The 20,159-nt window shown below is 47.0% G+C and overlaps 3 protein-coding genes across 3 annotated transcripts; 2 read left to right on the forward strand and 1 right to left on the reverse strand.

Moving 5' to 3' along the window:
- Window positions 1-36: 36 nt before the first annotated feature.
- On the forward strand, window positions 37-1,522 carry LOC4816957 (uncharacterized). Its single transcript, XM_001356739.4, has one exon. It carries the CDS (start codon window positions 137-139, stop codon window positions 1,034-1,036), a length of 900 nt encoding a protein of 299 aa, XP_001356775.2. The 5' UTR covers window positions 37-136; the 3' UTR covers window positions 1,037-1,522.
- On the reverse strand, window positions 1,079-2,756 carry LOC4817269 (alpha-ketoglutarate-dependent dioxygenase alkB homolog 6). Its single transcript, XM_001356740.4, has 2 exons — window positions 2,445-2,756; window positions 1,079-2,386 (listed from the first exon to the last, which is right to left on the reverse strand). The coding sequence occupies exons 1-2, from the start codon at window positions 2,472-2,474 to the stop codon at window positions 1,703-1,705; spliced, it is 714 nt and encodes a 237-aa protein (XP_001356776.2). The 5' UTR covers window positions 2,475-2,756; the 3' UTR covers window positions 1,079-1,702.
- A 132-nt stretch (window positions 2,757-2,888) lies between these two features.
- dUTPase (Deoxyuridine triphosphatase) lies at window positions 2,889-3,720 on the forward strand. The gene has a single exon (XM_001356741.4). It carries the CDS (start codon window positions 3,000-3,002, stop codon window positions 3,561-3,563), a length of 564 nt encoding a protein of 187 aa, XP_001356777.3. The 5' UTR covers window positions 2,889-2,999; the 3' UTR covers window positions 3,564-3,720.
- The last annotated feature ends 16,439 nt before the right edge of the window (window positions 3,721-20,159 follow it).

The following is a 20,159-nucleotide window of genomic DNA, read 5'->3' on the forward strand; positions in this document are numbered from 1 at the left end:
AGAGAGCCGAAGAAGAGCAAAGAATTTTCCCCGATTTCGCTTGCATTCGCTTGTAAATTTTCGAGAGGAACGCGTGCAATTGAACGCATTGAACGTTTCAAGGTGATTACATAAAGCCGAATCGGGAGGAAAAACTATGCAGAAAGCCATTAAGAAGGAGCTCAGTTTCTCACTGGACACCCTGGAGCGGTATCGGGCCAAGTATGGGCGCAGTGCATCGCTGGACACAAACGGGCATGTGATCTACACAGAGAATGAGTCCGCTTTGAGTATAGGTGGTGTTCCGGCACCGGCAACCAAATCGCCGGCCAGCATATTCACAAGATCTTCTTCGCCGCCGAAGCTAACCAAACTGCAGGAGCTGCAAATGAAGAAGGAGGCCTACCTCAGGGCCCGCGAGCACGAGAAGGAAATGGAGCAGCTGCAGAGCATACAAAAGAAAACCACAAATGGCCTGGACGCGGCCAAAGCCATGCCACCCAAACTGGAAAGCCCAACGAAGACCCCTCCCCCTGCCACGGGCACTGCAGCCGCTGCGGCCACTGCCACCAAATCCCCGACGCCAGCAGGGTACTCCAACTGGTCGAACCACCATACAACGCTCTCCTCGCAGCCCTGGGTGGCCATCTCTGAACTTATGTACTTTTGCGACAAATACGAGTTCACGAGCCTGAGCACAAGAGACCTGAAGACACACCAGGAGATTGTGGCCGAGGTGAGGGCTCTGCTGTCGGGCAAGGCTCCGTTTGATCAACGCACCCGCTTCCCGGGCAACATACATGACCCGGAGAACCTCTGGGTCTGCATTGGGCGCTGCGCCAGCGTGGAGTATCACCTCCAGCGCATTATCAGCATCTTTAGGAAGCCCCTCAATCAGCTGACGCCGGACAAGCAACGGACCGTGCGTCAGAACTTTCATCTGGCGGTGAGCGAGCTGCGGCTGGACATCTCGGCAAGGATCAGCGAAGTGCGTCTATACGACCGCCTGGTATTCGAGCGGGAGTTTCGTCTGGAGTGGCAGGAGGCTGACGCCTAACAGGGCGTTAGTGAAAAGCGGTAGAAGGACACACGCGTGTGGTAACAATCGACAATAACTTTTATTTGCAACACTTTTTGGAATTGATCCATATCATTTTTCGGTGCATGGTGAAAAACGGTTACAAAAATACACACAGGATTTGTATGGAGTACACCGATGCGCATACAGAGCACAGTACAGAGCGCATCGTTCTCCATTTAACAATACACAATTCATAGCTCTCAGCCGTGGATTGCTCTTAAAAATTGCTCGCGAAACTAAATCTATAAGGCCAGATGCAGACAGGCTGAACATCCAGCAGGGTTAAGGAACTTGGGTCTGGAACCTGTCTCTCAGTACGGCTGAACTTATTGCTCCACAAACACATAATACAAACATTTATATATATATATCATCTATACATAATATTAATGATAAAATAAAGCACTTTTGTGTGGGCAAACATTGATTGCTCAGGTGCGCGTGTGGGTGCTTAAACAACTAGCGGAAGATTCTTTTTGCAGATTATCATAGTCGCCATATATCCCGGGTGTATTGCTGTTGGGTTGGCTTATTTGGTGGCTGACATCAGTGGGCTGGTTTCTTCGTGCATTTAGTTAACATTTAATCAACAGCAACAACATTTACGTTTACGAGTGCGTGGTTCGAGTGCTTCGGGTCAGTCTAGCAGAACTTCAGCTTCATTTTGCTGGTCTTGGGCACGTTGCGTATGGTTAGAGAGATGCGGGGGGCGCGTCGCACCAAATGGTCCCCCATCTTGTAGGTGGTCTCACACAAATCATAGTTGCAAATGCGATCACAGAGTACATCCTCTTTGGTCTCCGCAATGGAGTGCAAGTAATCACTGTACAGAGTGTCCTTCAAAATGAGAAGACTTCGCGGCTCCAGCAATAGCTTGAAGAGAACTACCCGACCCGCCTGACCACTATCACCGTCACCGTCACCGACAGAGGCATCACCTTCCTCTGCTGTCGTCCCCTCACGCTTGGCGAACTCCAGAACGGTGTGGGCGCCGCAGGAAATTGTGGATATGATGGGATAGAAGAGTGGTCCATCTGTGTGAGGAAGGATGCCCTGCCCGGGCAAATACTCGTTGACCAGCACGTGATTGGCATTCTGCGACTCGAACACACCAAGATTATTCACCTTGTCCACATAGCTCTGCAGCCATTCGGGTATCTCCTCGGCAATCATTCCATTTGGATGCGGAACACCGCCATAGTTGACCAGGCGCCGATTAAGCAGCTGCGTCCAGCGCGGCTTTGGCGTCCGCTCAATATGGCTGAGAATCCTCTGCTCCTCCTCCGAAGTAATGAAATTGGGAATGTACATGGCTGTCGGTGGGCACTGCACCAGATTGAGAGTTAAACCACGATGTAGCGGGGATTATCAATATTTGCCTTACCTTGCGCACTTCAAATCCGGTGAAGTCCATAGCTATGCCTACGTTTATCTATCAAATGTATTTATTGTTATTAATCAATATTTTAACTTTAAATTTGGCCAGGGAAGCGCCGGCCACATTGACTGCTCAGCTGGCTTTAGAAAGATGGTGTTGCCGGTAGCCAGTGTGGGTCTTCTCTGTGGTCGGATTGTTGCTCCGGGGTGGTCTGGGGGCTGAAGCAGCGCGGAATAGTGGGCCACAACTGGAAACGTCCACGGGAAAATCTCCCACAAATCCAATTGAGATGACAATGCTTCGATAAGTCGCGACAGCTGCTCGCTTAATACCGATGGTTTCATATCGATGGTTTTATATCCTTGATTTTTTAAAATACCAAAAATACCGAAAATTCGTCAGTATATTTACGGTATATTTTGGTACATTTCTAATTGTCAGCCGGTATATTTTATCAATGGCTGCGCGGTCACACAGTAGACGCTTATTCGCCGCCAAAATTTTGCAACCTCAATTTGTGCAGAAAACTGTGTATTTCTAATTAAACTGTAACCACTGTAGATGTCTTCACCCATAACCGACGACACTCCAGCTGCTAAGAAGATGAAGATCGACAAATGTGTCCTGCGATTCGCCAAACTGACGGAGCACGCCTTGGAGCCGGTCCGCGGCTCTGCAAAGGCAGCCGGCGTTGATCTTCGCAGTGCTTACGATGTGGTAGTTCCGGCCCGTGGTAAGGCCATTGTTAAGACCGACCTGCAGGTTCAAGTTCCGGAGGGCTCCTATGGTCGCGTCGCTCCTCGCTCTGGCCTGGCCGTGAAGAATTTCATTGATGTGGGCGCCGGCGTGGTGGACGAAGACTACCGCGGCAACCTGGGTGTCGTTCTCTTCAACCACTCTGATACGGACTTCGAGGTGAAGGTTGGAGATCGCATTGCTCAGTTCATTTGCGAGCGCATCTTCTACCCAGAACTGGTAATGGTCGACAAGCTGGAAGACACCGAACGTGGGGAGGCCGGTTTCGGCTCAACAGGAGTCAAAGATCTGCCAGCTGCCAAGAACGGCAACGGAGAGAAGGCACCGCCAGCCGAGCCAGAGGCCACTCCCACCCCCATTGCCACATAAATGTGCCCCATTGCATCGTGCGCTCCAAGTGCGGCATACATTTGTTATCTTAAGCGAAAAAACATTTTTCATTATCTTACCGGTCCATTCATTCGATTTCCATAAGTTCCACTAAAAGTGTCATTAAATATTATGAAAATATGTTGAAATAAGTTAATTCCCAACAGTAACTAGCTTTTTAAGCAAATTTTAAAACAGTTGTTCAGAAATTGTTTTGTTTATTTTACTGTTGATATCAGTGAAGTTCTCGACTGGCAGGAAGCTGATTTTCTCCATGGCCGAAATCAGATTGAATTCCCTAATCTCATCCTACTTGATGTTCAGCTCACCGACCTTGGATGATTCTACCGTCTGTCTTCAAATGTTTAACGGTTTTCGTAATGTTCTCTTGGCTGATTGCTCGGGATTGCTATTTGTCAGAGATATAGCCTTCCGAAAATTTGGATTTAGCATTTCGTTAGAATACTGGTTTTTCTGCACGCTATATCTCTGCTATCGGCTATCTGGGACTTTCCTTATCATCAAATCATCAAAGGTGCCACAGCTTAAAAAGGCTAAAGACATAGTCAGTGGCTCTAGAAATTGTGACGCAATTTCATGCAACAGAAAAACGGAAACTTTAGAATCTTAGTAGGCTTGCTTTCAGTTTTATTTTAGCTTAGTTATATGCAGGATTTGGGCAGCAGGTCTCATAACTTTTTGGCACTTCATCCGGATAACATCGTTTGTTTTATTTTAAAATTTTCCAACAAGTTTATCAAACCAAATTTAATTGTGAAAGTTTGTCAGCTCTTCGCCGGAAAGAGGCATTTTCTAGTTGCACTTTTGTTGGGGTGTTGGTATCGTAGGTATAACGCGGTTGCCCCCTTGCCCATTTCCATTAACCGAAACGCCACCCAACAAAATCTCTTTGAAGCAAATCTGTGTCCTGGGAAAACACAAGGTGCTCTCCGATGGCTATTAGATGACCCTCCTGGCGAATGACCAGACTGTGCTCGGAAAAGCACACCAAGGGTTCGGACGACCGTCAATGATGTTCTGCCGAACTGGAGGAGGAGTGCAAGTTCATCGGGACCTGCTCCATTGTGGAGCTGCCCCAGGAACAGTTTTCTGATCTTTTCCCGCCGAACAAGCGCGACAAGGCCCCAGAGGATATACGCGAGACACTGAAGCACATTGTGATGCTCGGCCTCATCGAATTAGAGGTCAATTCAGCTCGTGAGGTTGCCGATCATCCAACGTGTGGCTCTGCCGGTCGACCAGTGCCTGCCACTGCAATGAGCGAGACCTTGTCCCGTTCTCATGCCATTCTCACTCTCACCGTGGTCTCCTGCAACCTATCCGGCAGGTAAGTGTCCACAGAAACACAGAATTATCTGGAATTCCATTTTCCCATTCATCCAATCTGATCATCAGGACGGTGACCACCTAAAAGTTTCATATGTCCGAATCTGAACACTGCTCCAAGACACTGGTCATAAGGGATCCAAGCTACAGCCTGCAGATCAAGAACAAGCATATGGTTAACATAAATTCTGTCGGGCTGTCGCCTTTAAAGAAGCCTTAAAAATAAACCAGTGAAATGATAAGATAAAACCCTGAGTATCTAATTTATTTAATAAAATAAAGCTATGCAAGGAAGTTCCGCTATTGAGAATATCCCAGTGTAGAGATTTGATTTTTCAATCATAGATTTTTCCGTAGTTTAGGGCCTCATTTTCAAAGTCGACATTTTGATGCCGTTTGATTCTCTGGGAGACTTGGTCCTGCAGCGATCTGGCCCAAGAATACTGGTTTTTCTGCACGCTATATCTCTGCTATCCGGCAGCCGATCGGAGCGCGGCATGTCTTTTCGTGATCGGGAGAGTCCTGCCAATCGACTGCCGTCGGAAAAAGGGACTTCCATTTCCTCACGATTTTCGCAAAAAATCATGATGGTTACATCATTAAAATTGCCAAAAATCGGCCTCATTTTCGACGTCGAGATTCTGATGCAGTTTGATTCTCTGGATCCCCACGATCCTGGGAGAGTTGGTCCTGCAGCGATGTGGCCCTATTTGTCTGAAATATAGCCTTCCGAAGTATTGTATTCGTGAGAATACTGGATTTCTGCACGCTATATCTCTGCTATCCGGCAGCCGATCGGAGCGCGGCATGTCTTTTCGTGATCGGGAGAGTCCTGCCAATCGACTGCCATCGGAAAAAGGGGCTTCCATTTCCTCACGATTTTCGCAAAAAATCATGATGGTTACATCATTAAAATTGCCAAAAATCGGCCTCATTTTCGACGTCGAGATTCTGATGCAGTTTGATTCTCTGGATCCCCACGATCCTGGGAGAGTTGGTCCTGCAGCGATGTGGCCCTATTTGTCTGAAATATAGCCATCCGAAGTATTGTATTCGTGAGAATACTGGGTATTCTGCACGCTATATCTCTGCTATCCGGCAGCCGATCGGAGCGCGGCATGTCTTTTCGTGATGGGGAGAGTCCTGCCAATCGACTGCCATCGGAAAAAGGGACTTTCATTTCCTCACGATTTTCGCAAAAAATCATGATGGTTACATCATTAAAATTGCCAAAAATCGGCCTCATTTTCGACGTCGAGATTCTGATGCAGTTTGATTCTCTGGATCCCCACGATCCTGGGAGAGTTGGTCCTGCAGCGATGTGGCCCTATTTGTCTGAAATATAGCCATCCGAAGTATTGTATTCGTGAGAATACTGGGTATTCTGCACGCTATATCTCTGCTATCCGGCAGCCGATCGGAGCGCGGCATGTCTTTTCGTGATGGGGAGAGTCCTGCCAATCGACTGCCATCGGAAAAAGGGACTTCCATTTCCTCACGATTTTCGCAAAAAATCATGATGGTTACATCATTAAAATTGCCAAAAATCGGCCTCATTTTCGACGTCGAGATTCTGATGCAGTTTGATTCTCTGGATCCCCACGATCCTGGGAGAGTTGGTCCTGCAGCGATGTGGCCCTATTTGTCTGAAATATAGCCATCCGAAGTATTGTATTCGTGAGAATACTGGGTTTTCTGCACGCTATATCTCTGCTATCCGGCAGCCGATCGGAGCGCGGCATGTCTTTTCGTGATGGGGAGAGTCCTGCCAATCGACTGCCATCGGAAAATGGGGCTTTCCATTTCCTCACGACAGTCTGGATCCCCACGATCCTGGGAGAGTTGGTCCTGCATCGATGTGGCCCTATTTGTCTGAAATATAGCCATCCGAAGTATTGTATTCGTGAGAATACTGGGTTTTCTGCACGCTATATCTCTGCTATCCGGCAGCCGATCGGAGCGCGGCATGTCTTTTCGTGATGGGGAGAGTCCTGCCAATCGACTGCCATCGGAAAAAGGGACTTTCATTTCCTCACGATTTTCGCAAAAAATCATGATGGTTACATCATTAAAATTGCCAAAAATCGGCCTCATTTTCGACGTCGAGATTTTAATGCAGTTCGACAGTCAGGATTCTCACGATCCTGGGAGACTTGGTCCTGCATCGATCTGCCCTTATTTGTCTGAAATATAGCCATCCGAAGTATTGTATTCGTGAGAATACTGGGTATTCTGCACGCTATATCTCTGCTATCCGGCAGCCGATCGGAGCGCGGCATGTCTTTTCGTGATGGGGAGAGTCCTGCCAATCGACTGCCATCGGAAAAAGGGACTTCCATTTCCTCACGATTTTCGCAAAAAATCATGATGGTTACATCATTAAAATTGCCAAAAATCGGCCTCATTTTCGACGTCGAGATTCTGATGCAGTTTGATTCTCTGGATCCCCACGATCCTGGGAGAGTTGGTCCTGCAGCGATGTGGCCCTATTTGTCTGAAATATAGCCATCCGAAGTATTGTATTCGTGAGAATACTGGGTTTTCTGCACGCTATATCTCTGCTATCCGGCAGCCGATCGGAGCGCGGCATGTCTTTTCGTGATGGGGAGAGTCCTGCCAATCGACTGCCATCGGAAAATGGGGCTTTCCATTTCCTCACGACAGTCTGGATCCCCACGATCCTGGGAGAGTTGGTCCTGCATCGATGTGGCCCTATTTGTCTGAAATATAGCCATCCGAAGTATTGTATTCGTGAGAATACTGGGTTTTCTGCACGCTATATCTCTGCTATCCGGCAGCCGATCGGAGCGCGGCATGTCTTTTCGTGATGGGGAGAGTCCTGCCAATCGACTGCCATCGGAAAAAGGGACTTTCATTTCCTCACGATTTTCGCAAAAAATCATGATGGTTACATCATTAAAATTGCCAAAAATCGGCCTCATTTTCGACGTCGAGATTCTGATGCAGTTTGATTCTCTGGATCCCCACGATCCTGGGAGAGTTGGTCCTGCAGCGATGTGGCCCTATTTGTCTGAAATATAGCCATCCGAAGTATTGTATTCGTGAGAATACTGGGTTTTCTGCACGCTATATCTCTGCTATCCGGCAGCCGATCGGAGCGCGGCATGTCTTTTCGTGATGGGGAGAGTCCTGCCAATCGACTGCCATCGGAAAATGGGGCTTTCCATTTCCTCACGACAGTCTGGATCCCCACGATCCTGGGAGAGTTGGTCCTGCATCGATGTGGCCCTATTTGTCTGAAATATAGCCATCCGAAGTATTGTATTCGTGAGAATACTGGGTTTTCTGCACGCTATATCTCTGCTATCCGGCAGCCGATCGGAGCGCGGCATGTCTTTTCGTGATGGGGAGAGTCCTGCCAATCGACTGCCATCGGAAAAAGGGACTTTCATTTCCTCACGATTTTCGCAAAAAATCATGATGGTTACATCATTAAAATTGCCAAAAATCGGCCTCATTTTCGACGTCGAGATTCTGATGCAGTTTGATTCTCTGGATCCCCACGATCCTGGGAGAGTTGGTCCTGCAGCGATGTGGCCCTATTTGTCTGAAATATAGCCATCCGAAGTATTGTATTCGTGAGAATACTGGGTTTTCTGCACGCTATATCTCTGCTATCCGGCAGCCGATCGGAGCGCGGCATGTCTTTTCGTGATGGGGAGAGTCCTGCCAATCGACTGCCATCGGAAAAAGGGACTTCCATTTCCTCACGATTTTCGCAAAAAATCATGATGGTTACATCATTAAAATTGCCAAAAATCGGCCTCATTTTCGACGTCGAGATTCTGATGCAGTTTGATTCTCTGGATCCCCACGATCCTGGGAGAGTTGGTCCTGCAGCGATGTGGCCCTATTTGTCTGAAATATAGCCATCCGAAGTATTGTATTCGTGAGAATACTGGGTTTTCTGCACGCTATATCTCTGCTATCCGGCAGCCGATCGGAGCGCGGCATGTCTTTTCGTGATCGGGAGAGTCCTGCCAATCGACTGCCGTCGGAAAAAGGGACTTCCATTTCCTCACGATTTTCGCAAAAAATCATGATGGTTACATCATTAAAATTGCCAAAAATCGGCCTCATTTTCGACGTCGAGATTCTGATGCAGTTTGATTCTCTGGATCCCCACGATCCTGGGAGAGTTGGTCCTGCAGCGATGTGGCCCTATTTGTCTGAAATATAGCCATCCGAAGTATTGTATTCGTGAGAATACTGGGTTTTCTGCACGCTATATCTCTGCTATCCGGCAGCCGATCGGAGCGCGGCATGTCTTTTCGTGATGGGGAGAGTCCTGCCAATCGACTGCCATCGGAAAAAGGGACTTCCATTTCCTCACGATTTTCGCAAAAAATCATGATGGTTACATCATTAACATTGCCAAAAATCGGCCTCATTTTCGACGTCGAGATTCTGATGCAGTTTGATTCTCTGGATCCCCACGATCCTGGGAGAGTTGGTCCTGCAGCGATGTGGCCCTATTTGTCTGAAATATAGCCATCCGAAGTATTGTATTCGTGAGAATACTGGGTTTTCTGCACGCTATATCTCTGCTATCCGGCAGCCGATCGGAGCGCGGCATGTCTTTTCGTGATGGGGAGAGTCCTGCCAATCGACTGCCGTCGGAAAAAGGGACTTCCATTTCCTCACGATTTTCGCAAAAAATCATGATGGTTACATCATTAAAATTGCCAAAAATCGGCCTCATTTTCGACGTCGAGATTTTAATGCAGTTCGACAGTCAGGATTCTCACGATCCTGGGAGACTTGGTCCTGCATCGATCTGCCCTTATTTGTCTGAAATATAGCCTTCCGAAGATTTGCATATCATTAAAATACTGTTACTTTATTTAACCCTTCCTTTCATTTTAGCAGATCGCGCCCTCCGGTGGATAGGAATACCTTTCGCGTTCCCGTGGTCACCGATTTGCCCACCATTGTTTACCAGGGGCATCACCCTTTTAGTCTTCCGGTCTTAAGAGCGAGTGTGCGCTCGATGACGGCTATCCACTCCTGGCGCCTCACCGGCTGACATCGTGAACATCCGCTGGCTCCTGCGTACGGGGACAAGATTGCTGTCCCCCATTCCCGAGGCGTACTCGAGTCAGACAGAATCGTATCCCAGCAGGACAGAAACGCTCCTCTGCAAGATCCGAACCCAACAAGCCATCGTCATCCTTCAACCTGGCCATCGACAACAAGGACTTTGACTATGGCAATCAAGGGAAGGCTACGCGGGCTACTAGACTCTAGATAAATATCGTTGTTGTTATGTTTAAGGATATATACGTCCATTCATTTAGATAGTAGATACAAATTTGTTGCACTTGTATATTTATTTATACTAAGCTAAGTTATGATGAATAAAACTATTGAAAAATCATCCTTGCTGTATCCTGATTTGGGGCAAATAAAGCGGGGAATTTAGGGAAAAAATAGCAGAGAAAATTTAATATTTTTGATTCTCTAAAATGTCCTTGATCCTGGATAAGGACTCTATCAAATCAGGGACATTTTTTTGATCATAGGAAGCTTTCGCACGCCCAGATCGGCCCACAAATTATCGCGAAAACTAAATATGTATGGTGGGGTTGTTGGATTCCTTACCGAAGGATCAAGGACATTTTTCCGATCACGTGGGGTCATGGCTCGCCTCGATAGCGCCACACATAAGGCATAAAAGAAGATATATAGATCTGGAGAAAATATCCTTGATCCTTGGTCCATGATAAGTTTTCCTACAGATCAAGGATGTAATTCCGAACCCAGGAAGCTGTCGCACGTCCCAATCTGGCCTCAAATAACGGAGAAAAAACAAAACTTGTTGTTGTCAACAAAAGTTTGTTTTACAACAACAACTCTCAAGTTGCGACCGCTCAAATTCCCAAGAACGAGAATTTCAGATCTGGGATACCAGGCGAACAGAAATCAGCAGAAGGTCGCTGGTTTTTTCTTTACAAAAATGTGTTGCATACTTTTGGGGAGTTTAAAAACGGAAGAACAAAAAAATTTGTAAAAAATTTAAAAAACCAGCGACCTTCTGCTGATTTCTGTTCGCCTGGTATCCCAGATCTGAAATTCTCGTTTTCGGCCATTTGAGCGGTCGCAAGTTGAGGGTTGTTGTTGTACAACAATCGTCAGCACCAACTTTTATTGTTTTCTCCGTTGTTTTTGGACCGATCGGGACGTGCGATAGCTTCTTATGATCCAAAAAATGTCCCTGATTTGATAGAGTCCTTATCAAGGATCAAGGACATTTTAGAGAATCAAAAATATTACATTTTCTCTGCTATTTTTTCCCAATATTCCCCGCTATATTTTTCCCAAAACAGAATACAACAAGGATGATTTTTCAATAGTTTTATTCATCATAACTTAGCTTAGTATAAATAAATATACAAGTGCAACAAATTTGTATCTACTATCTAAATGAATGGACGTATATATCCTTAAACATAACAACAACGATATTTATCCAGAGTCTAGTAGCCCGCGTAGCCTTCCCTTGATTGCCATAGTCAAAGTCCTTGTTGTCGATGGCCAGGTTGAAGGATGACGATGGCTTGTTGGGTTCGGATCTTGCAGAGGAGCGTTTCTGTCCTGCTGGGATACGATTCTGTCTGACTCGAGTACGCCTCGGGAATGGGGGACAGCAATCTTGTCCCCGTACGCAGGAGCCAGCGGATGTTCACGATGTCAGCCGGTGAGGCGCCAGGAGTGGATAGCCGTCATCGAGCGCACACTCGCTCTTAAGACCGGAAGACTAAAAGGGTGATGCCCCTGGTAAACAATGGTGGGCAAATCGGTGACCACGGGAACGCGAAAGGTATTCCTATCCACCGGAGTGCGCGATCTGCTAAAATGAAAGGAAGGGTTAAATAAAGTAACAGTATTTTAATGATATGCAAATCTTCGGAAGGCTATATTTCAGACAAATAAGGGCAGATCGATGCAGGACCAAGTCTCCCAGGATCGTGAGAATCCTGACTGTCGAACTGCATTATCTCGACGTCGAAAATGAGGCCGATTTTTGGCAATTTTAATGATGTAACCATCATGATTTTTTGCGAAAATCGTGAGGAAATGAAAGTCCCTTTTTCCGATGGCAGTCGATTGGCAGGACTCTCCCCATCACGAAAAGACATGCCGCGCTCCGATCGGCTGCCGGATAGCAGAGATATAGCGTGCAGAAAACCCAGTATTCTCACGAATACAATACTTCGGAAGGCTATATTTCAGACAAATAGGGCCACATCGCTGCAGGACCAACTCTCCCAGGATCGTGGGGATCCAGAGAATCAAACTGCATCAGAATCTCGACGTCGAAAATGAGGCCGATTTTTGGCAATTTTAATGATGTAACCATCATGATTTTTTGCGAAAATCGTGAGGAAATGGAAGTCCCTTTTTCCGATGGCAGTCGATTGGCAGGACTCTCCCCATCACGAAAAGACATGCCGCGCTCCGATCGGCTGCCGGATAGCAGAGATATAGCGTGCAGAAAACCCAGTATTCTCACGAATACAATACTTCGGATGGCTATATTTCAGACAAATAGGGCCACATCGCTGCAGGACCAACTCTCCCAGGATCGTGGGGATCCAGAGAATCAAACTGCATCAGAATCTCGACGTCGGAAATGAGGCCGATTTTTGGCAATTTTAATGATGTAACCATCATGATTTTTTGCGAAAATCGTGAGGAAATGAAAGTCCCTTTTTCCGATGGCAGTCGATTGGCAGGACTCTCCCCATCACGAAAAGACATGCCGCGCTCCGATCGGCTGCCGGATAGCAGAGATATAGCGTGCAGAAAACCCAGTATTCTCACGAATACAATACTTCGGATGGCTATATTTCAGACAAATAGGGCCACATCGCTGCAGGACCAACTCTCCCAGGATCGTGGGGATCCAGAGAATCAAACTGCATCAGAATCTCGACGTCGAAAATGAGGCCGATTTTTGGCAATTTTAATGATGTAACAACCATCATGATTTTTTGCGAAAATCGTGAGGAAATGGAAGTCCCTTTTTCCGATGGCAGTCGATTGGCAGGACTCTCCCCATCACGAAAAGACTTGCCACGCTCCGATCGGCTGCCGGATAGCAGAGATATAGCGTGCAGAAATCCAGTATTCTCACGAATACAATACTTCGGAAGGCTATATTTCAGACAAATAGGGCCACATCGCTGCAGGACCAACTCTCCCAGGATCGTGGGGATCCAGAGAATCAAACTGCATCAGAATCTCGACGTCGAAAATGAGGCCGATTTTTGGCAATTTTAATGATGTAACAACCATCATGATTTTTTGCGAAAATCGTGAGGAAATGGAAGTCCCTTTTTCCGATGGCAGTCGATTGGCAGGACTCTCCCCATCACGAAAAGACATGCCGCGCTCCGATCGGCTGCCGGATAGCAGAGATATAGCGTGCAGAAAACCCAGTATTCTCACGAATACAATACTTCGGATGGCTATATTTCAGACAAATAGGGCCATATCGCTGCAGGACCAACTCTCCCAGGATCGTGGGGATCCAGACTGTCGAACTGCATTAAAATCTCGACGTCGGAAATGAGGCCGATTTTTGGCAATTTTAATGATGTAACCATCATGATTTTTTGCGAAAATCGTGAGGAAATGGAAGTCCCTTTTTCCGATGGCAGTCGATTGGCAGGACTCTCCCCATCACGAAAAGACTTGCCACGCTCCGATCGGCTGCCGGATAGCAGAGATATAGCGTGCAGAAAACCCAGTATTCTCACGAATACAATACTTCGGATGGCTATATTTCAGACAAATAGGGCCACATCGCTGCAGGACCAACTCTCCCAGGATCGTGGGGATCCAGAGAATCAAACTGCATCAGAATCTCGACGTCGAAAATGAGGCCGATTTTTGGCAATTTTAATGATGTAACAACCATCATGATTTTTTGCGAAAATCGTGAGGAAATGGAAGTCCCTTTTTCCGATGGCAGTCGATTGGCAGGACTCTCCCCATCACGAAAAGACATGCCGCGCTCCGATCGGCTGCCGGATAGCAGAGATATAGCGTGCAGAAAACCCAGTATTCTCACGAATACAATACTTCGGATGGCTATATTTCAGACAAATAGGGCCATATCGCTGCAGGACCAACTCTCCCAGGATCGTGGGGATCCAGACTGTCGAACTGCATTAAAATCTCGACGTCGAAAATGAGGCCGATTTTTGGCAATTTTAGTGATGTAACCATCATGATTTTTTGCGAAAATCGTGAGGAAATGGAAGTCCCTTTTTCCGATGGCAGTCGATTGGCAGGACTCTCCCCATCACGAAAAGACATGCCGCGCTCCGATCGGCTGCCGGATAGCAGAGATATAGCGTGCAGAAAACCCAGTATTCTCACGAATACAATACTTCGGATGGCTATATTTCAGACAAATAGGGCCACATCGCTGCAGGACCAACTCTCCCAGGATCGTGGGGATCCAGAGAATCAAACTGCATCAGAATCTCGACGTCGAAAATGAGGCCGATTTTTGGCAATTTTAATGATGTAACCATCATGATTTTTTGCGAAAATCGTGAGGAAATGGAAGTCCCTTTTTCCGATGGCAGTCGATTGGCAGGACTCTCCCCATCACGAAAAGACATGCCGCGCTCCGATCGGCTGCCGGATAGCAGAGATATAGCGTGCAGAAAACCCAGTATTCTCACGAATACAATACTTCGGATGGCTATATTTCAGACAAATAGGGCCACATCGCTGCAGGACCAACTCTCCCAGGATCGTGGGGATCCAGACTGTCGAACTGCATTAAAATCTCGACGTCGAAAATGAGGCCGATTTTTGGCAATTTTAATGATGTAACCATCATGATTTTTTGCGAAAATCGTGAGGAAATGGAAGTCCCTTTTTCCGATGGCAGTCGATTGGCAGGACTCTCCCCATCACGAAAAGACTTGCCACGCTCCGATCGGATGCCGGATAGCAGAGATATAGCGTGCAGAAAACCCAGTATTCTCACGAATACAATACTTCGGATGGCTATATTTCAGACAAATAGGGCCATATCGCTGCAGGACCAACTCTCCCAGGATCGTGGGGATCCAGACTGTCGAACTGCATTAAAATCTCGACGTCGGAAATGAGGCCGATTTTTGGCAATTTTAATGATGTAACCATCATGATTTTTTGCGAAAATCGTGAGGAAATGGAAGTCCCTTTTTCCGATGGCAGTCGATTGGCAGGACTCTCCCCATCACGAAAAGACTTGCCACGCTCCGATCGGATGCCGGATAGCAGAGATATAGCGTGCAGAAAACCCAGTATTCTCACGAATACAATACTTCGGATGGCTATATTTCAGACAAATAGGGCCACATCGCTGCAGGACCAACTCTCCCAGGATCGTGGGGATCCAGAGAATCAAACTGCATCAGAATCTCGACGTCGAAAATGAGGCCGATTTTTGGCAATTTTAATGATGTAACCATCATGATTTTTTGCGAAAATCGTGAGGAAATGGAAGTCCCTTTTTCCGATGGCAGTCGATTGGCAGGACTCTCCCCATCACGAAAAGACTTGCCACGCTCCGATCGGATGCCGGATAGCAGAGATATAGCGTGCAGAAAACCCAGTATTCTCACGAATACAATACTTCGGATGGCTATATTTCAGACAAATAGGGCCACATCGCTGCAGGACCAACTCTCCCAGGATCGTGGGGATCCAGAGAATCAAACTGCATCAGAATCTCGACGTCGGAAATGAGGCCGATTTTTGGCAATTTTAATGATGTAACCATCATGATTTTTTGCGAAAATCGTGAGGAAATGGAAGTCCCTTTTTCCGATGGCAGTCGATTGGCAGGACTCTCCCCATCACGAAAAGACATGCCGCGCTCCGATCGGCTGCCGGATAGCAGAGATATAGCGTGCAGAAAACCCAGTATTCTCACGAATACAATACTTCGGATGGCTATATTTCAGACAAATAGGGCCACATCGCTGCAGGACCAACTCTCCCAGGATCGTGGGGATCCAGAGAATCAAACTGCATCAGAATCTCGACGTCGAAAATGAGGCCGATTTTTGGCAATTTTAATGATGTAACCATCATGATTTTTTGCGAAAATCGTGAGGAAATGGAAGTCCCTTTTTCCGATGGCAGTCGATTGGCAGGACTCTCCCCATCACGAAAAGACTTGCCACGCTCCGATCGGCTGCCGGATAGCAGAGATATAGCGTGCAGAAATCCAGTATTCTCACGAATACAATACTTCGGAAGGCTATATTTCAGACAAATAGGGCCACATCGCTGCAGGACCAACTCTCCCAGGATCGTGGGGATCCAGAGAATCAAACTGCATCAGAATCTCGACGTCGAAAATGAGGCCGATTTTTGGCAATTTTAATGATGTAACCATCATGATTTTTTGCGAAAATCGTGAGGAAATGGAAGTCCCTTTTTCCGATGGCAGTCGATTGGCAGGACTCTCCCCATCACGAAAAGACTTGCCACGCTCCGATCGGCTGCCGGATAGCAGAGATATAGCGTGCAGAAATCCAGTATTCTCACGAATACAATACTTCGGAAGGCTATATTTCAGACAAATAGGGCCACATCGCTGCAGGACCAACTCTCCCAGGATCGTGGGGATCCAGAGAATCAAACTGCATCAGAATCTCGACGTCGAAAATGAGGCCGATTTTTGGCAATTTTAATGATGTAACCATCATGATTTTTTGCGAAAATCGTGAGGAAATGGAAGTCCCTTTTTCCGATGGCAGTCGATTGGCAGGACTCTCCCCATCACGAAAAGACTTGCCACGCTCCGATCGGCTGCCGGATAGCAGAGATATAGCGTGCAGAAACCCAGTATTCTCACGAATACAATACTTCGGATGGCTATATTTCAGACAAATAGGGCCACATCGCTGCAGGACCAACTCTCCCAGGATCGTGGGGATCCAGACTGTCGAACTGCATTAAAATCTCGACGTCGGAAATGAGGCCGATTTTTGGCAATTTTAATGACGTAACCATCATGATTTTTTGCGAAAATCGTGAGGAAATGGAAGTCCCTTTTTCCGATGGCAGTCGATTGGCAGGACTCTCCCCATCACGAAAAGACTTGCCACGCTCCGATCGGCTGCCGGATAGCAGAGATATAGCGTGCAGAAAACCCAGTATTCTCACGAATACAATACTTCGGATGGCTATATTTCAGACAAATAGGGCCACATAGCTGCAGGACCAACTCTCCCAGGATCGTGGGGATCCAGAGAATCAAACTGCATCAGAATCTCGACGTCGAAAATGAGGCCGATTTTTGGCAATTTTAATGATGTAACCATCATGATTTTTTGCGAAAATCGTGAGGAAATGGAAGTCCCTTTTTCCGATGGCAGTCGATTGGCAGGACTCTCCCCATCACGAAAAGACTTGCCACGCTCCGATCGGATGCCGGATAGCAGAGATATAGCGTGCAGAAAACCCAGTATTCTCACGAATACAATACTTCGGATGGCTATATTTCAGACAAATAGGGCCACATCGCTGCAGGACCAACTCTCCCAGGATCGTGGGGATCCAGACTGTCGAACTGCATTAAAATCTCGACGTCGGAAATGAGGCCGATTTTTGGCAATTTTAATGATGTAACCATCATGATTTTTTGCGAAAATCGTGAGGAAATGGAAGTCCCTTTTTCCGATGGCAGTCGATTGGCAGGACTCTCCCCATCACGAAAAGACATGCCGCGCTCCGATCGGCTGCCGGATAGCAGAGATATAGCGTGCAGAAAACCCAGTATTCTCACGAATACAATACTTCGGATGGCTATATTTCAGACAAATAGGGCCACATCGCTGCAGGACCAACTCTCCCAGGATCGTGGGGATCCAGAGAATCAAACTGCATCAGAATCTCGACGTCGAAAATGAGGCCGATTTTTGGCAATTTTAATGATGTAACCATCATGATTTTTTGCGAAAATCGTGAGGAAATGGAAGTCCCTTTTTCCGATGGCAGTCGATTGGCAGGACTCTCCCCATCACGAAAAGACATGCCGCGCTCCGATCGGCTGCCGGATAGCAGAGATATAGCGTGCAGAAAACCCAGTATTCTCACGAATACAATACTTCGGATGGCTATATTTCAGACAAATAGGGCCACATCGCTGCAGGACCAACTCTCCCAGGATCGTGGGGATCCAGAGAATCAAACTGCATCAGAATCTCGACGTCGAAAATGAGGCCGATTTTTGGCAATTTTAATGATGTAACCATCATGATTTTTTGCGAAAATCGTGAGGAAATGGAAGTCCCTTTTTCCGATGGCAGTCGATTGGCAGGACTCTCCCCATCACGAAAAGACTTGCCACGCTCCGATCGGCTGCCGGATAGCAGAGATATAGCGTGCAGAAATCCAGTATTCTCACGAATACAATACTTCGGAAGGCTATATTTCAGACAAATAGGGCCACATCGCTGCAGGACCAACTCTCCCAGGATCGTGGGGATCCAGAGAATCAAACTGCATCAGAATCTCGACGTCGAAAATGAGGCCGATTTTTGGCAATTTTAATGATGTAACCATCATGATTTTTTGCGAAAATCGTGAGGAAATGGAAGTCCCTTTTTCCGATGGCAGTCGATTGGCAGGACTCTCCCCATCACGAAAAGACTTGCCACGCTCCGATCGGCTGCCGGATAGCAGAGATATAGCGTGCAGAAATCCAGTATTCTCACGAATACAATACTTCGGAAGGCTATATTTCAGACAAATAGGGCCACATCGCTGCAGGACCAACTCTCCCAGGATCGTGGGGATCCAGAGAATCAAACTGCATCAGAATCTCGACGTCGGAAATGAGGCCGATTTTTGGCAATTTTAATGACGTAACCATCATGATTTTTTGCGAAAATCGTGAGGAAATGGAAGTCCCTTTTTCCGATGGCAGTCGATTGGCAGGACTCTCCCCATCACGAAAAGACTTGCCACGCTCCGATCGGCTGCCGGATAGCAGAGATATAGCGTGCAGAAAACCCAGTATTCTCACGAATACAATACTTCGGATGGCTATATTTCAGACAAATAGGGCCACATAGCTGCAGGACCAACTCTCCCAGGATCGTGGGGATCCAGAGAATCAAACTGCATCAGAATCTCGACGTCGAAAATGAGGCCGATTTTTGGCAATTTTAATGATGTAACCATCATGATTTTTTGCGAAAATCGTGAGGAAATGGAAGTCCCTTTTTCCGATGGCAGTCGATTGGCAGGACTCTCCCCATCACGAAAAGACATGCCGCGCTCCGATCGGCTGCCGGATAGCAGAGATATAGCGTGCAGAAAACCCAGTATTCTCACGAATACAATACTTCGGATGGCTATATTTCAGACAAATAGGGCCACATCGCTGCAGGACCAACTCTCCCAGGATCGTGGGGATCCAGAGAATCAAACTGCATCAGAATCTCGACGTCGAAAATGAGGCCGATTTTTGGCAATTTTAATGATGTAACCATCATGATTTTTTGCGAAAATCGTGAGGAAATGGAAGTCCCTTTTTCCGATGGCAGTCGATTGGCAGGACTCTCCCCATCACGAAAAGACTTGCCACGCTCCGATCGGCTGCCGGATAGCAGAGATATAGCGTGCAGAAATCCAGTATTCTCACGAATACAATACTTCGGAAGGCTATATTTCAGACAAATAGGGCCACATCGCTGCAGGACCAACTCTCCCAGGATCGTGGGGATCCAGAGAATCAAACTGCATCAGAATCTCGACGTCGAAAATGAGGCCGATTTTTGGCAATTTTAATGATGTAACCATCATGATTTTTTGCGAAAATCGTGAGGAAATGGAAGTCCCTTTTTCCGATGGCAGTCGATTGGCAGGACTCTCCCCATCACGAAAAGACTTGCCACGCTCCGATCGGCTGCCGGATAGCAGAGATATAGCGTGCAGAAATCCAGTATTCTCACGAATACAATACTTCGGAAGGCTATATTTCAGACAAATAGGGCCACATCGCTGCAGGACCAACTCTCCCAGGATCGTGGGGATCCAGAGAATCAAACTGCATCAGAATCTCGACGTCGAAAATGAGGCCGATTTTTGGCAATTTTAATGATGTAACCATCATGATTTTTTGCGAAAATCGTGAGGAAATGGAAGCCCCTTTTTCCGATGGCAGTCGATTGGCAGGACTCTCCCCATCACGAAAAGACATGC

This window comes from Drosophila pseudoobscura, chromosome 4, assembly GCF_009870125.1.
Source record: "Drosophila pseudoobscura strain MV-25-SWS-2005 chromosome 4, UCI_Dpse_MV25, whole genome shotgun sequence".
Taxonomy (NCBI): Eukaryota; Metazoa; Arthropoda; class Insecta; order Diptera; family Drosophilidae; genus Drosophila; species Drosophila pseudoobscura.

Coding starts and splice junctions, on each gene's coding strand:
- dUTPase (XM_001356741.4), top strand. CDS start 3,000: ATGTCTTCACCCATAACCGACGACACTCCAGCTGCTAAGAAGATGAAG.
- LOC4817269 (XM_001356740.4), bottom strand. CDS start 2,474: ATGGACTTCACCGGATTTGAAGTGCGCAAG. Junction 2,387..2,444: donor CCGGATTTGAAGTGCGCAAG/GTAAGGCAAATA, acceptor AATCTGGTGCAG/TGCCCACCGACAGCCATGTA.
- LOC4816957 (XM_001356739.4), top strand. CDS start 137: ATGCAGAAAGCCATTAAGAAGGAGCTCAGTTTCTCACTGGACACCCTG.